Source organism: Chiloscyllium plagiosum, unplaced genomic scaffold (assembly GCF_037043375.1).
Source record: "Chiloscyllium plagiosum isolate Xiang-an unplaced genomic scaffold, Cpla_swu_hap1 HiC_scaffold_5, whole genome shotgun sequence".
NCBI lineage: Eukaryota > Metazoa > Chordata > Chondrichthyes > Orectolobiformes > Hemiscylliidae > Chiloscyllium > Chiloscyllium plagiosum.
Window position 1 is genome coordinate 10,439,499 of NW_028270143.1, and position 18,427 is coordinate 10,457,925.

The 18,427-nt window shown below is 38.4% G+C and overlaps 1 protein-coding gene across 2 annotated transcripts in view; it reads right to left on the reverse strand.

The window, feature by feature from the left end:
• Positions 1-18,427, reverse strand: part of LOC122549709 (dual 3',5'-cyclic-AMP and -GMP phosphodiesterase 11A-like) — a 306,454-nt gene that overhangs the window by 55,806 nt on the left and 232,221 nt on the right. For both annotated transcript variants that reach the window (XM_087986987.1, XM_043689585.2), the window contains exons 13-14: positions 17,506-17,615; positions 5,298-5,388 (exon numbers count right to left, since the gene is read on the reverse strand). In XM_087986987.1, coding sequence (XP_087843113.1) covers positions 5,298-5,388; positions 17,506-17,615 — 201 coding nt within the window. The remainder of the gene's footprint in view (positions 1-5,297; positions 5,389-17,505; positions 17,616-18,427) is intronic.

Sequence of the window (18,427 nt, forward strand, 5' to 3'; positions counted from 1 at the left end):
TGATATGTGATCATTCTTCTGCTATCTCTTGCTCAGGTTCTGAAATATGTAGATTTGCTCAATTCTGACCAGGAGATTTATCCTCTTTGACTCTGTTGTTTTATTAAATACATCTCCACTTTTATTCCCCAATGAATTCATTTCATTGATCATCTCATCATTCAATGCCAAGTTTACTTTTTCAATCTCTTTGATTAAAAACTAAAACTAAATAATCACTGAGTACTTCTGCCATTACTCTATTATTACCTGTGGCATTATCCAGCTATCCCTTACTTCTTCCATATGCTTTACGTCCTGTAAAATATATACTGTATTACTGTTTTGTTTAATATTCCTTGATAATATAATTTTATAGCTCCTCTTTAGCTTCCTTTGTGACTTTTTAAATGTTTCTCTTAATCTCCTATGTTTTTTAACCACGCACTTTGCTGCTATAAATGTTGTGACAAAGCTGGTCCTTTCTCAAAATTACAGTGCCCTTGAGTTTTTTTTCAGAGAGAGGATAATTGGTCAGGCTCCAACTAAACAGGGTTTGGATAGTTTATTGGGACCATTTTGTTGACACCTAACAGACTGCGCCTCTAGCAGAAGGCTTTTGAGTCTTAAAACAATACCTGTATAATCAAAGGGGAGTGGCCAGCTAGCTGCGGAACTAGCCTTTGTTTAGATTAGTCAATTGAATTCAGCTGCGTTCTGTGCAAGAAGTTGTCATTCTCTTTTCTCTCTTGTTTCTTTGTTTAATTTTAGCTTTTGTGCCACAGAGTGTTTATTGGGAATGTTGCAAGTATTTTGGAACAGCATCATTTTGTCGGGATAGCCTGCCAGGATAAGTTATTTGGTATTCTGTCTTCTGTTCTTTATGTTTCATTCAGCAATCTTTTAAATAAATTCTGTTTTGTTTAAAAACGAAGTAGTCTGACCAGCTAATTCTCTCCTAGAATGTCCACTGTGCACTTACTTAAAACAAATAGTAAAAGTTAGCATCTGGACTACCTTCTTGAAGTGTTTTGAGGGGTCTAGCCAGGTCCATAATAATGTACTTACCATGTGCTTCTTTTCAGACTCTCAGTTGTTACTTACTTCGTTATAAATCCTTAGATTACACTAATGTTTAAGTTGCTCTTTTAGCAGAACATATATTACAACACCTAACTGAATGTTGTTTTAATGGTTTCCATGGTTGTTCCACATTATCATTTGCCAATATTGTTTCTTATTAAATCCACCAAGCAGCCTGTAATTGGGGGGAGATGCTGGGTGAGCAACATGATAATAAGCCAATTGAATCCATTGTTTATGCAACCATTTCCCACTCAGAGGGACTCATCCAGCCACAGCCACTTTTAACCCACACTGTGGCGAGCTCAGCAGATTTTCCTGCATGGACCTATATTAGGCAGAGGGAGTCTCCCTTCTTAATGTGCTCTGTGAGCACAAAGACCTCTCTTCAAATTCCAAGAATGCATCCACAACCCAACCCACGGTTCCAGTAACTCTCCTGTTCTTTCATCTGTGGTCCAAAATTCCTCATAACCCTTGTCAGTGCACACGTCCCTCGTACTCTACCCTGCTCACATTTACTCCATGGATGGCATAACAATCCCCGATAATGTCCCAGTGTAACCCCGGGAAGTGGCCACTGTTCATAGAGTCATACAAATAGAAACAGATCCATTGGTCCAACGAGTCCATACCAACCATAATCTCAAACCAAACTAGTCCCACCTGCTCTTCTTAGTTCAGATCTTCAAATATTTCTTATTCATGTGCTAAAATAAATGTCTTTTAAACCACCAGTTCCTCTGGAAGTTTACTCCACACATGAACTACCCTCTTTAATATGGCTAACGTAGGAGATTTGTCAAACAGGTTGATGAAGCAAGAAACATCACGAAGACACAGTTGTCAGTATGGACAAAAAATTGTGAGGAGTAGTCTTATGTGAACAAAGTGGAGAGAGTACAATTTTGGGGAATAAAAAACACAGAATTAGTTATACGATGAATGACAGGAAGACCTTCAGTCCAAATACATGATCCCTAAGAGCCATCTTGAATTTTCACCAAGGTTTCCTGATGGGATTTTTATGGAAACCTGGGGAAAAGGTGGAAACAGATTTTAAAAAAGGATATTTATAATAATTCTATATCAGTTATGGTAATTACTGAAATCATGGCATGAGATGCAGAGTATCTTATAGAAACAGGGCTAAATCTTTCCAGAACTCTGCCAAGTGTAATTTTTTTAAGAGTTTCACAAACAATTTCTCTTTGAAAGCCGTAACAACTTTTCTCATACTACAGGTCATAGAGTCACAGAGATGTACAGCATGGAACCAGACCCTTCAATCCAACTCGTCCATGCCGACCAGATATCCCGAGCTAATCTTGTCCCATTTGCCAGTACTTGGCCTATATCCCTCCAAACCCTTCCTATTAATATACCCATCCAGATGCCTTTTAAATCTAGTAATTGTACCAGCCTCCACCATTTCCTCTGGCAGCTCATTCCATACACGTACCATCCTCTGCATGAAAACGTTGCCCCTTAGGTCCCTTTTATACCTTTCCCTTCTCACCCTAAACCTATGCCCTCTAGTCCTGGACTTTGTCTATTTACCCTATCCATGCCCCTTATGATGTTATAAACCTCTGTAAGGTCATCCCTCAGCCTCCGACACTCCAGGGGAAACAACCCCAGCCTATTCACCATCTCCGTATAGCTCAAATCCTCCAACTTTGGCAACATCCTTGTAAATCTTTTCTAAATCCTTTCAAGTTTCACAACATCCTTCCTATACGAAGAAGACCAGAATTGCACACAATATTCCAACAGTGGCCTAAGCAATGTCCTGTAGAGCCCCAACATGACCTCCCAACTCCTGTACTCAATGCTCTGACCAATAAAGGAAAGCATTCCAAATGCCTTCTTCACTGTCTTATCTACCTCTGACTCTACTTTCAAGGAGCTATGAACCTGCATTCCAAGGTCTCTTTGTTCAGCAACACTCCCAGGACCTTACCATTAAATGTATAAGTCCAGCCCTGATTTGCCATTCCAAACCACAGCCCTCACATTTTTCTAAATTAATGTGGATAGCACGGTGTCACAGTGGTTAGCACTGTAGCCTCACAGCACCAGGGACCTGGGTTCAATTCCAGCTTTGGGCAACTGTGTATGTGGAGTTTGCACATTCTCCCTATGTCTGCATGGATTTCCTCCAGCTGCTCCAGTTTTTCTGTCACAGTCCAAGTTAAGTGGATTGGCCATGTTAGATTGCCCATTGTGTTCAGGGATGTATAGGTTAGGGGCATTAGTCAGGTGAAATGTAGTGTAATAGGGTAGGGGAATGGGTCAGCGTGGACTTGTTGGGCTGAAGAGTCTGTTTCCATACTGTAGGGATTTTATTCTATTCTTAAACTCCATCTTCCACTCCTCGGCCCATTGGCCCATCTGATCAAGCTCCCATTGCATTTTGGTGTCATCTGCAAACTTACTAACTATACCTCCGATGTTCACATCCAAATCAGTTACCGTTCTGCCAGAACACACGTTTCGATAACGCACATTTGCTGTAATGCGAGTGACAAATTGGGCACACTGTTTCTAAAGTGCGAACTTTTAAAACGTGTGTTGTCTGCAATGCGATCACATCGCAAACACTTTAAGTGCTGTTTCTACAGCATGTTTTTCTATCATGCGGAATTACACAAAAACGCAACTATCACGTTATAGAAGAACTACCCACATCTTCTCAAACTCACTTAATTAACTGTCCACAGTAACTCTACGACACCCTGCTCATTGTGTGGTCCCACTTAGAACTCATGGAAATAAAGTTACTCTCAGGACCTTCTGGGATTACTGGCACCAGCAACATTTTTTAAAGGTCAGCCATGCATCTGGTCAATCACTGGCATTCCACAGCTGCCCTGCATGGTTCATTGTATTCATCCCACTCATATAGATAGAGAAGGATTACTGCCTTGCTTTGCCAACAGGGACTTGAAGGTCCGGATCTAAAAGGGGTGTTTGTGGTTGCTGCCCATGTGTTGCCATGCAAGGGTCATGAGATTTTGGTGGTTGGTGGAGACCAGGTTACCACATTGACTTTCATGTCAGAATCTGTCCAGCAGGTTTGAGATTGGGAAACTGCATTATCAATGAGATGAGTTTACTAACAATGAGAACATTAATGCAGGAACACAGACCTATCGCTGTTCAGTAGCTAGAATCTCATCTCACCATTGAATACATGACTTAAAAATGGGACATTTTGCTCTCAACAGCAGAGAGCTCCTCAGTTTTGATCTAATTTGATACTCCTAATGTTCTTACCAATGCCAAATTGTTCCAGGGTCAGGGGAAGTGGGTGAAGGTTCTGCCCCTGTATCATTTTGCACATGACCAATAAGGTTGGCAATAAAGTTTTTTCAGTTCCCAGTTAAACATAGCTAATAAATGAAAAGGGACTCTATCATCCATGTTCACACCACTTGACGACATTGCAGACTTCTTGCTGCTTGCTGACAAGCTCATTACATAAATTTGACAAACTGTTGAAAATGATCAGCCATCCCACAATTCTGATTTAAAGATCTTGCCACGTTTTTGGGTTTGAGGAGCTCCAAGTTGATCCCAAATAACAGTTTTTTTTTAAAAAATTGTTTAATATGTCTTTCTTGAAAATTCCAGCGTGCAAGAATGGAAATTGGGCATTACTGCAATGATGGAAGTGAAGTTCTGAGTGAGAATGAATGCTCTTCTTATCAGTTAAATTTACACATAGATTTCAATAATAAAAATATCTATTTAAATTACAACTTGTAAGAAGTAATGGCTTAGAACTTGTATCACTGTTTCATACATGAATAAAGATTACTAGTATATGGGGAAAGCAATTCATCTGACACTGTGCTTTCCTAAAAAATGTGGTAGCATAAATTATTGGATAACAAACCAATTGTGTGGCACTAATCAACTTGATTCCCGTTAAAGAATCCTCGTAAGCATAAACTTTCATTTGTAATAAAACTCAAGCTTTCCTAGGGTTTTGCATAGAGTAGGCAGTCATGCATATCTATTTGGTATTAAAGTTAGGCTTAATAATTACCACACTATAAATTCTCATGCCATAAATGCATAAAACAATAATTTATAAACCATGGTATTTTGCAGTTCAGCAACCATGTTTATTAAAAACCGATACCCCTTCTATGCTTTATATTGCATTTGCAAACAGCGGCCTTTTTTCCTTCATTTTTGCCTAGAGTCAGTGCTTCTGCTGTGCTTACCTCACTCTGCAGTATCATTACAGCGTGGTTGAAATGATGGTGCTCCATAGTGGCTGATGTCCCATATAGCTGTGCTAAAGCTGATCCGCTCCTGGAAGAGAAGCAAATGGTAAAAACTGTGGGGACTGTGAGAACTACAGTGCTAAACCAATTGCATTCATGTTAAGACATGTATCTCCTGGTTCATTAAATCATAAATTTTAAATCAGTAGTTGTAGTGAATCTGAATGCACAAAGAAGAAGAATTCATCAGCGTTAAATTTCTCACTCACAGTTCTTCACACTTACCAATTTAAAATTGAAAGTAAGCTAAATGTTTACAGCAGTTTGCTAAATTATTCAGGAAAAGGTACTAATGGCCAGTGCAGTGTAGGGTAACATAATGCTGTTGAATGCCATTGTACTTCTAGAATTTCACAAATGATTACAAAATCAACTCAATGGGTCAGACAGATTTAAGGTTGTGCATAACATAATCACTCATACAGACCAATTCATCTGAATGATCCATTTCACTGTTGTACACTTCATAATTCTATATAATCACTAATATCGAAAAACCAAAATTCTCCATAAATTGGGATCACCCTGACATAACTGTAGAGCAATATCCAAATAGACACAAACTCAAATGAAAGGAAGTTTTTGGAATAAGCAGAGTGACATGATTTTCATTTAATTTTCTGCAACTTGCGTTCCTGATGAAGTTATATTCCTTTCCTACTTTTGTGTCTGTTGCAATAGTTTGCTCATACAGTTTTGCTCCTACAATGCACATTATTGATTCTACTCTCTATTTGCAGTGACTTTGTCAAACATTCCAAGGAAAGATAAACCTCAGTTCAAATACTGGGGACAGTTTTCTGAGACTTTGTTACAGAAGATAGCCAAGCAGGCAAAAATGACTGAATTTCACATGCTGTTTAAGGGAGAGAAGAGTGGATTCAAGACCACTATCTTGAATTTAAATAAGGGCAATTATGAGGCTGTGGTAGCAGAACTAGATAAAATGAACTAGAAATTTAGATTAAAGCATAGGATAATAACGATACAGTTGAAAGCATTTAAGGGGATATTCCAGAAAGCACAGAATAGATATATTCTAACAAATTGCAGAAAGCTCTAAAGGATGGGCCCACCAAAAATAGGATCACATTCAAATAAAATATATATAACTGTACAAAGATTGGTGGCAGGTCAGAAGATTGTACGGAATACAAAAAAAAATATGAATACTAAAATATTAATCAGGAGGGAAATATTAGAGTACAAGAGAAAGTTAGCCAAAAATATTTTAAAAAGTTTCTTCAGATATTTAAAAACACAGTTAACAAAGTAAGTCTTGGTACAGTTACCAGGGAAATCATATGGAGTAAATCATTGAAATTGCAAGTTGACAAGTCCCTAGGTCCTAATGGATTTTGTCCTGGGGCTTTAAAAGAAGTAGCTAGTGAGATAATTAATGTGTTGCTTTAATTTTCCAAAACTCATTCGATTCAGAAGAAGTTCCTTTAGATTGGAACTAGTTATTAAAACTCCTTCATTCAAAAAGGGAGGCAGAAAGCGGGAAACTACAGGCCATTGAGTTTAACATCTGTCATAAGGAAATTGTTCAAAGCTATTAGTAAAGACTTTGTTAAAGGGCATGTGGATAAGTTCAAAGTAATCAGGCATGGCTAATATGGCTTTATCAAAGAGGACTCTTGTTTAACTAATTTATTAGAGTTCTTCAAGAAGTAACTTGTGCTGTGAATAAAGGGGAACTAGTCAAAATGTTGTATTTAGATTTCTAGAAGGCATTTGATGAGGTGCTGCATTAAAGGTCATTGCGAAAATTGAAAGCTGATGGTGTTGGTGGTAACGTATTGGCATGGACAGAAGATAGGTTTGCTAACAGGAAGCAGAGAATAGGAGTAAATGGGTCTTTTTTCAGGCTGACTGAATGTCATGCTTCAAGGGTCAGTGTTGGGGCCTCAACACTGTGAAAATGTGAAATTGTCCATTTCGTCAGAAAGAATAAAAAAAAGCATGCTATCAAAATAGCGAGAGGTTGTAGAGCTCTGTGATGGAGAGAGAGCTTGATGGCCTCATGGATGAATCACAAAAGATTAGTATTCTGGTTGAGCAAATAATCAAGAAAGCCAATAGAATGTAATTATCAACTTTTTTTCACACAAAGGGTGGTGTGTCTATGAAATGAGCTACCAGTGGAAGTAGTAGAGGTATTTACAATTACAACATTTAAAAGATATTTGGACAGGTACATGGATAGTGGGGAGTGTGGTGCTGGAAAACACACAGCAGGTCAGGCAGCATCTGAGGAGCAGGAGAAATGATCCTGATGAAGGGCTTATGCCCGAAACGTCAATTTTCCTGCTGCTCAGATGCTGCCTGACCTGCTGTGCTTTTCCAGCACCACATCCTTGACTCAGATCTCCAGCATCCGCAGTCCTCACTTTCTCCCAGGTACATGGATAGGAAAGGTTTAGATTGACATGGGCTAAATGCAGGCAATTGTGACTAGTTCAGTTTAGCAAATCTGGTTGGCATGGCCGAAGGGTCTGCTTCAGTGCTATATGACGCTAATTGAATGCAAGAACAGGGAGGTTATGCTTCAGTTATACAGGGTATTAGTAAGGCCACATCTAAAGTACTGTGTACAGTATCGGTCACTATACATACAGAAAGATGTTAATGTGTTAAACGCAGTTCAGACAATACCTAGATTGAGCAAATTGTCAAAGTAAAAGCTAGGTTGGCTAGGCCTATATCCAAAGGATATAGATTACAGGAGATATGCAGCAAAATACAGTTGAGGTTAAAATTGGATTGGCTATGATTTTATTGAATGGTGGAATGGCTGCAAGTGTCAAGTGGTCTACTCTTGTAACTTGTTCCTATGTTTGTAGAAGAGCATTATCAACTGAATGGGTCTTGCAAATACAAATAAAGTGGCTGTCTTAAACTCTGAAGGTACGAAATCCACAACAGAGGAAGTATAAATCAACGTAACCATCCCATGTTATTTGGGAAAGGGACAACCTTTAAAGTAGCAAGAAACTACTCTTAAGAAAGCCATCGATGAGATGACTTCCAGCTGAATCAATCAAGGTCATAAACATCGATAACTTGAAAGCAGGAGAATGATTGCCCACTCCCTGTTTCAATGTAGCATTCACCAGAGTACCAACCTCCTCGAAAGGTGCCCACAAGAAACTTTGCACCTTATTGAGAATTCCCTGCTTTACAAGATCTTCACTTCAACTAAAGCATCAATTCATTTATGAAACTGTAAGCATTTGACTGAGAAAAATCAATTTGTATTTGTTATGTGTTTAAACTTTGTGTGTGCATGGGAAGCATCGAACTTCAAACATCTGAGCTAAGAGTGTGAGAGGAAACTACCTTTCTATTTACTCAAAAAAACTTGCTGATGGAATTATTTAATTGGGATAACCACTCCATGGGTAAGAAAACACACACTCGTTACATATAAACATACTGAATATGGGCACTAAAAAGGAATTCTCAAAATCTCTGTGCCAATAGAGTGAAGAAGAATAAATGATTTCCAGCAGGCAGCAGGGTCAGTAACTAGGGAACACAGAACATGCAAAAGAACCAGAGCAAAAAAAAGAACAAGAGGATAGTAACATTTATGCAGCAAGTTACGGTGATCTGGAATGCACTTCCTAAAAGAGTGGTGAAAACACCTTTGATAGTTAACCTTCAAAAGGAAATGGCATGAATATTTGAATGGGAAGGATTGGGTGAGGGGAGTGAGTGAGGGGATAATGTAGGAATACAGAGCTTGAGGGTGGAACCGCAGTTAAAAACAGATCTGGGAAAAACAGAGGCAAAGGTATTGGCAAGAGAACAGCTACCCTGGTGGTACAGGACTAGAGGCAGCCCACAAACAGATTCTACAGATAAAAGGACAAATGGGAAAAACATTGGACAATTGGTTACATGCCCAACAAAACATTCTATTTCTGTGCTATTAACTAATAACTCAATTATATTGCCAAACTATTGGCAAGACTGAAAGTACAAGCTAAATAGTAAGGATGCTGAAAACCTGAAATAAAAACAGGAGGACTGGGGTGGACAAAGTTAAAAATCACAACATACCAGGTTATAGTCCAACAGGTTTATTTGAAAGGATTACCTCTTTATCAGGTGGTTGTGCAGCAGGACCATAAGGCACAGAATTTATAGCAAAAGGTTACAGTGTCATAAGGCTGAAATATATACTAATATATATACTAAAAATCTAAATTTGTTTAATACATTTCAGCTTCATGACACTGTAACCTTTTGCTATAAATTCGGTGCCTTATGGTCCTGCTGCACAACCACCTGATGAAGGAGCAGCGCTCCAAAAGCTAGTGCTTCCAAGTAAACCTGTCAGACTATAACCTGGTGTGTAATTTTGAATAGAAAATACTCGAAATACTCAACAACATTAACCCTGCTTTTCTCTTCAAAGATGATGCTAGACTTGGCAGGTCTTATGTGTTTTTAATCCAAAAATAATACTGGAGAAATGCAATTGTGAGCCATCTAGATTAGATTAGATTAGATTACTTTACAGTGTGGAAACAGGCCCTTCGGCCCAACAAGTCCATGCCGACCCGCCGAAGCGCACCCACCCAGACCCATTCCCCTACATTTACCCCTGCACCTAACACTCCAGGCAATTTAGCGTGGCCAATTCACCTAATCTGCACATTTTTGGAGTGTGGGAGGAAACCAGAGCACCCGGAGGAAACCCACGCAGACACGGGGAGAAGGTGCAAACTCCACACAGTCAGTCGCCTGAGACGGGAATTGAACCCGGGTCTCTGGCGCTGTGAGGCAGCAGTGCTAACCACTGTGTCACCGTGCCGCCCATCTAGTGTTCAGTTAACAATGTCTAAGTGCTTACGCACATCAGTTTAAGATTATTTTGGAATGTTTTAGAATTTGGTCAAAAGATGTTACTTTTATGATGAACTGATTGATTCATTTGTCATTAATGTACCCAAAATTGTGCAAATGCCTTCACAAACCTCCAGCACAGAAACCACATAACTCCAAAGGCAGCCATCTTTTCCGCAGCTTTCGTAACCAAGTTACAGTTCAGCTTGATCATTGTTTATGATAATCCAAATACATTGCAAGAGTAAAGAAAACAAACTTGGTTACTTTATAAAATGCGATCGAGTCACACAAGGGAATATATTAAACCAACCTTAATTTTGGATGGACATAAAAAATCAAATAAAAATTTCTCAAAGCTCACAAAAATCAGTTATGATAACACAGAATCTTGATTTTGTTCTCTTACAGGTTTAACCTCTGACAGTTTGCTGCCATTAAAGAAAAAAAAATATTTTTTTTAAATCCCAGATGAAATGTGGATGGTTAGTATCACTACAAATTTGTGGCCTGGCATTTCCTGATAACATCTGTGCAATAATATTATGGCATCTACACTTTTCTTATTGGCAGGGAAATTTCAGGATTACTCATGGCATGCTTTAATTTCCTGATACTTCAGTGCCACTCCACCTTGCTGAGAAAATTCGAATAGTTCCACGTCATTGCTATCAAGGGTGATCCTGAGTGTACAAAGATATTGATTCATTAATCGCTACTGCAGGATAAGCTGGCTCAGAAGTGGTCAGATGTGCTGGAGTGGTCAAAATTAGTACCCAGTCGTTCAGTCAAATTGTCTCTATCGAAGGTAAATATTTAATATATTGCTATCTTGATCACAAACCTGCAAATTTAATGTATTAAATTTAAAGGAATTCTTGAGGGTAACATTTTTACTGACTGAATCTAACATTTTAATTGAAATCTTGAAGCTCAATTAAATAATAAAACAAGTCTTTTGACAGTCAAGCATATTTGGATTTTCCTCCAACCAATAAAATTTTAGATTAATAGTAATTGAGCTTGTTGGCTAGACATTACTGTAATCAGTTAGAAATGGCTTCAGATCACCCAGAGTTTGGATCCCCGACTTCAGTACCTAGTTGTCAAGTTAATTCAAATCAAACCTGAGCATTCTCTTTACACATATAGTGGCTCATTTTCACGTTATGAGATCAGAACAATTATTCTTAGGCACGTGTTCATCAGTACAATATCCAGATCTCCAACGCTTACACACTTGCTGAGAAGCAAATTTGGAAGGGAAGAATTGATTTATTTAACTCATTCAATTAATTACAGAAGCATTCACAGATTTAATAATGTTGGATGCTGCCAAGTATTCGAAAATAATGGACATTTTCTCCTAATTATTTTAAATGATATATTTTAAGTTTCCATTAGATGAAATTCCCAGCAAGCAGGTATCTACCCACCATGCTCCCTGCCACATGGTGCAGTCTCTGGGAGCTGCTGTTCAATACAAACATCAGCAAAGTGAGGCCACTTAAGGGACTTGGTTGGCATTCAGGCAAAAAGACTGTTCTTAAGTCTTCCTGCTTTGCACTTAATCAGAGAGAATCAGGAAGGTGACAGGATCTCTAATCTGCACCGCCCTGTTCAATCCTACAGTACCCTTTGGCTTCTGAGATTCCCTCAGGGAGGAGTTATTCAATGTTGAAAGGAATTCACACTCTAAAGCATTTATTGACGCATGAACTAATTGGACTGATTTACTTTAAAATGCATGTCCACTGATGGGAGATGTAAAGGCTTCCTAACATCAGTCCTCGATGAATTGGACAAATCCCTTTCATACTAGTCTATCCTTTATCAGGAAATAAGTTGTTCCAAGTAACTTGTTGGAAATGCATTTTGTAAATAATTGCACAACATTTGGCTGGGTGGAGTACTGTGTACAATTCTGGTTGGCCTATTATAGGACAGATGATATTCAACTGAAAAGGGTGCAAAACGATTTACAAGGATATTACCAGGACTGGAAGGCTTGAGTTAAAAGAAGAGGCTAGATAGGCTGGGATCTTTTTTCTCTGGAGTTTAGGAGGCTGAGGGGTGAGCCTATAGAGGTTTATAAAATCATGAAAGCCATGATAAGATGAAAAGCCAAGCTCTTTTCCCAAGGGTAGGGGAGTCCAAAACTAGAAGGCATAAAAGTTTAGGGTGAGGAGGGGAAAGATCTAAAAGGGATCTGAGGGGCAGCTTTTCTCACAGACAGTGATGTATATACGAAACGAGCTGCCAGAGAAAATGGTAGAGGCGGGTACAGTTACAATATTTAAAAAGACATCTGAATGTGTACATTGATAGGAAAGGTTAAGAAGCCTACAGACCAAACGCAGGCAACTGGGAATAATTTGGTTCAGGAAACCTGGTTGGCACGGGTGGGTTGGGCTGAAGGGCCTGTTTCTATGCTCTATGATTCTATAAATTGGGTCAGGTCAATATGATAACCTTACCTGAGTAGATTAGGAGTGAAGTCGCTGGTATAACGTGGTGGAAAAAAGGATTCCCCTGGAAATATTTCAGCTATTATCTTGACTTTGCTTTCATTACAGACCTCAGAATCCTTATATTTTGCTGCACTTATATGGTGGTGTATATAAGGAGACAATAGTTTTGGTACTTCACTTTCTAACAAGTTTTAACTTACTGCAATAACTTTGCTTAAAACAAGATATCTCAGACAAGACAAATTGTTAGAGTGAAATTAACCAGGCATCAGGATTTGCAACAACAATGGAGCAGTCTTTGTTTTAGCATTCTGATGTCCATTTGAGCTGTCATAATGATGAGCAACAAGAGATTAATAACAAAATAAAAATACTATGACTCTATTTACACCGATCAATTTTTAGAATAGAAAAATAAGAAAACTGAATGAATTGTTAGCTCCCTTATTTTTATGGAACACATTAAATAGACCGTTATATTACTCTCTGTCTGACCACAGCACCTGGCTGGATCTGTTTTGGACAGCACAGTTTCTAACTAACTGCAGTGCTCTCCGAGGTCAAATCTAACTAGTTCACCAGCAAACTCTGGCCTAAATTTGTCACTGGAGGAATGAGGCACAACGATTTAAGCTATTGCTTTTCAGGATATTCTGGCTATAACAAACTCCAATAAAATGTGTACATAAAAGAAAGCAAAGTTTGTATTGAATTTTAAGAGTTATTACAGGACCAATGGATCCATTGGTTCTAACTTCCCCAACCATCATTATTTTTTAACGTCTCATAATTGTTTAACCAGGGAAAAAAAGGAGCTCACAGTCTGATTTTTACTAGAAACAGTTAGAATCTCAATCACTCTTGCCAGCAGCTTTCTCATTCACTGAAATCCGTTGAAGTGTGATTGACATGTCAATTAAGTAAATTATTTACAAGTGTAAATTGAACAACAGATCATTGTTTGCAATAGTTCGATGACAAATGCTCTGACAGGTAAGAGGTGCAAAATGTGAGTACAAATAACACTGATTCCAGAAAAATGTACATTTCTGGTTTAACAAATCCTAAATGACGTCAAGATCTCACTATCCATTCATTTGCTAGGCAATGAAACTAAAGAGGATGGGGATGAGGTAATTAAATCAGGTCTGATAACAGGCATAGTGATCACAAAATGTAATTAGTGATGAAGGGCTTTTGCCCAAAATGTTGATTTTCCTGCTCCTCGGATGCTGCCTGACCTGTGTGCTTTTCCAGCACCACTCTGATGTAAACTCTGGTTTCCGGCATCTGCAGTCCTCACTTTTGCCCACAAAGCGTAATTACACCTTGCTTGTTCATTGCAATGCAGGCAATACATGGTTTGCTGCAAAGGACTCAGATCAGAATTGCAAGAGGCAGCGTGCAGAAAACACTGATGGGTGTGTACACACAAGTCCTAATGTCACTGTCACAGAGAATAAAGGAGTCCAGCATCAGCCTTTGACACAGGGCTTAATGCAGATTTGAACATCCTCCTTTCTAGTGTGCAAGTTGTGGCCAACTCCATGAGAACATGCACAGACCCTAGCATGTTGCTGTGCATGCTCTGCTTCCATTGCAACATGCAGCAGACTACCATGAATCAGGACTCACATGTCCAAATACTGCAGGGTTCTTTCAGCACAGTTCAGGTACTGGGCTCTTTGTTTTAGCACACCAATGGTCAGTTCTATTTGGAAGAGCATGGTCAAAGGTAATATCCATACACCTCCCCTACAAAGCCATGCCCCACAGCACATTATCGTCTCTTTGCCAACTCAATACCAACTCAAACCTCTTAGCCAATTCTTTCCTATTCTCCATAACAACTGAAATGACCCAATATTACTCTGTAAATCAAAACTGAAAATAGGCTTTCAAATAAAATCTGCCATCATCACAATTTTAATTCAAATATTAATTTATTATATTCTATTACAAAATAGATATGTGTAATTACTATTATTTGTATTGAAGTTAATTTATCATGATCTGAGCAATGGATTGGAAACTGAGTCTCAGGTCGCTGTCATGCAGGCCTAAACTGCTGCCATTCTGCCAACAGATATCAAAGCAGCACTGAGCTTTCACAAATTCTCATGGCAATCCAACAGTTTTTTCTTCATGATTACTGGGATAACTGAGGTGACACTCTGGGAAAATATGGGAGTGGCTCAGTGACAAACAAAACTACCAATCCCTTCCATGATGACAGCATTCACCCTCCCAGCATGCCACTCCACTGACTGGTTACTGTTGCCTGCCAGCCTATGAGCCCAAACGTGCCAAGATGGTGTAGTCTGAAGACTGGTTCTTAGACCCAAAGGTATTGGACTTTGTTTTCAAAGGGTCCCTCATTGAAAGTCAATAACCTTCTATCAGCAAAGCTGCAAATACTGGGATAGCATTGAATAGATGTACTAGGACAGTCAAGCACACCTTTTCCTTCCCCTAGTAAATCTATTCAGAGATGTTATTACACCCCTCTGGAGCAGATGGGACTTGAACCCAGGCCTCCTGGACCAGGGGTAGGGACCATACACCTGTGCCATAACAGGCCCCCTTTCAATCACACCCATAAGACTAAGTGAGTGCACCTGGATGATTGGCTAACTTTCATATGGAATGTTAGATTTTTATTGAATAAAGTTTATTTAAATTGTTGTTTTCTGGACTTTTTCTTTATTTCTGCATTGTGGCCAACAGCATGGTGTTGTGCTCAATTACAGAGGGAATGTTAGATGTATGACTGTTGTATAATAGGGATTTGGCAATGTGCTCAGTGAAGCCATTGCCAGATGAGTTGATTGCAGGCATCTTTACTGGAAAACTGAAAAGATTGTTGCCTCCTCCCTATTTCCTCCTCTCCCTCAACTTGCTTCCGAGTTTCTTGCTATTCGCACTGTAGCACTAGCGTGGCCCACATGATGGCCAGGTTGCACTGGAAGCAGCAGACTACCATGAATCAGGACTCGCATGTCCAAATACTGCAGGGTTCTTTCAGCACAGTTCAGGTACTGGGCTCTTTGTTTTAGCACACCAATGGTCAGTTCTATTTGGAAGAACATGGTCAAAGGCTATATCCATACACCTCCCCTACAAAGCCATGCCCCACAGTACATTATCGTCTCTTTGCCAACTCAATACCAACTCAAACCCCTTAGCCAATTCTTTCCTATTCTCCATAACAACTGAAATGACCCAATATTACTCTGTAAATCACAACTGAAAATAGGCTTTCAAATAAAATCTGCTATCATCATAATTTTAATTCTAATATTAATTTATTATATTCTATTACAAAATAGATATGTGTAATTACTATTATTTGTATTAAAATTAATTTATCATGATATTGATTTGAAACAATGGACACATGATTATAATTTCCAAGTATTGAAAAATTGGGCATTACAGTCAATTTCATGTGTCATCGCACAGAGAGAGTGAAGATCAATTATAGCCTTTAGGTGAACTGGAGTTTGAAGTCTTGTACTTTGGAAAGCAAGATTTTCACAATCACAATTACTCATGTAGACCGGGTTATAAGCTTTTGTTGCAGTGAATCGAACAATGTTTATCAAGAGATTTGCCTGTGCATGTTTAGGTTTTTGTGTTTTTGAATGGCAAGTTGACAGAAGTGCAAGCTAATGAGAAAAACTGGGCATTGAGGACCTGATCAAGACTATAAGCCATGTACCTCTTTAACCAATCACATGGGTGGATAGTGAATTTAATAGTGAATTGATTGGGGGGACAAGTAAATTATAATGTGTGAATTCAATGTCAAATCAACTGTAGAGATATAATTTAAAGGTGAGAAAGAAAGATTAAAGTAAGAGGAAAAAAGAGCAAATTAAAAACCCTTCGAATTTTTTTTTAATTTCCAAAACAAAATAAAACCAAGAGGAATGGGACTACACTGTAATAAGTGGTTTTCAGAGCCAGAGGCTGATAACAAGTAATGAACACTTACAATGCTATCAAAAAGATGCTTAAAACAGAAATGGACAAGATGTCCATTGACTCGTGAACTTTTGACAAGTTTAGTTACTATGCAAACTCCATCTGTTCAATATTTTACAAAAGTGAGGTATAGCAAGGTGAGGTAGGCTTTGTGGAGCTCTTGCCACAATGGTGCATGTCCACACTGAAGTGCCATCACATTAACTTGCTGTAGTATTTGTGCATAAATAATAAGCACCTTTGGCTTCAACATAACTTTGACAGAAGATTATGGGTTGTTGTTTTAGCAGTAAAATCTACTGATGCAATGCCTCTTGCATCTTAGAACCAAACACCAATTTCGACATACAACACATAATAAAGTCTAAAGAAGGTTTGTAAATGTGAAGGACCTTTTGTATTTTGCATGTAATTTGTTTGAGAAAAACGTATTTAAATTAAATGGGACTTCCTCACCTTACAGTAAATTTTACTGACCTCCAAATATATTTTTACAATTACCTCTCATTATCCCGCTCTGGTGAAGCACAGGTTACAGCAGAAAGGTATAACATGATGGTTGCGTTCTTGTGCATCCCCATGTTTTAGAAAAATCACACTTTAGACACAGCACTTAAAGTGCTGGTGGTGTATTCGCGCTACAGTCAACACACATTTTAAAAGTTCACACTTTAGAAACAATGTCCCCTATTCATCAATCACGTTATAGCGAATTCGTGCTAATGAAACGTGTGTTACAGCAGAATTCAAAATGGCAAATTCAGATTTAATGTACTTCTTAGCTTTGATTTAATATGGTACTGAAGCATTGATGGTATCTTTTCACTCACTTTTCCTGGAAAGCATTGTTTGTCCCTCGATGATCAAGGTCATGGCACAGACAACCCACCATCAAAGCAAGGATTTCGATATCAGACAGAATTTCTTGAAAATCAGCAGTCTGAGGAAATATATGACATAATTTTAATATTTTTGCTCACCAGCATAATTCCTGAGTTGTGTTCAACGGGATGGCAAAAGGGCTCAATTTGTGGAGGCAAGATAATTTGTAATTTTAATAAATTATCTTGCTTTTCACTGTTCCAGAAATTTTCTTCAGGACCACGCTAACCTGGATATTCACAAATAACAATTCCAATGATGGGATTTGTCCACCAAATCTAAAACTGTCTCCTACAAGGAGCCATCATAATCATGTACCTCTTTTCCAAGCCTTGATGTAGGCTGGAATAGATTTTTATTTTGTCAATGGTGTTAATTTTACATATAGATACATATTCACTTTGAAATGTCAAAAAGGTGCAAACAGAGATATAGAGATAAAGCAATATGGAGATAAGGTTTAATGAGGATATGATGGCATTTGCCATGAAGGCAAGCAGATTTTAGTCCACATTAGTGGAGAATATTGCTCATAAGTAAAAACTGTAAAGTTAGAGAACCAGAGAATTAGAAATTAAGACGAAATTGGATTTCAATTAAAAATGTTGTGCCATGTGGATCAGTACTTAAAGGTTAGCCATCACAAGTCAGAATATATATAATAGTGCATCAGAGACGGATGGAAAAACGAGTTGGACTAGTGACAGAAGGAAAGTAATTGTAAGTGACAAACTGAATCTCATAGTTAAGAAAATTTGCCAAATTGTATCAATTGTATTTTAATACTTGCAGCTTAATATGAGAATTTTGCTTAGTCTGAATGGCTAAGTTGTTATATCCCCATAACATCAGTGATCTATTTATACACGA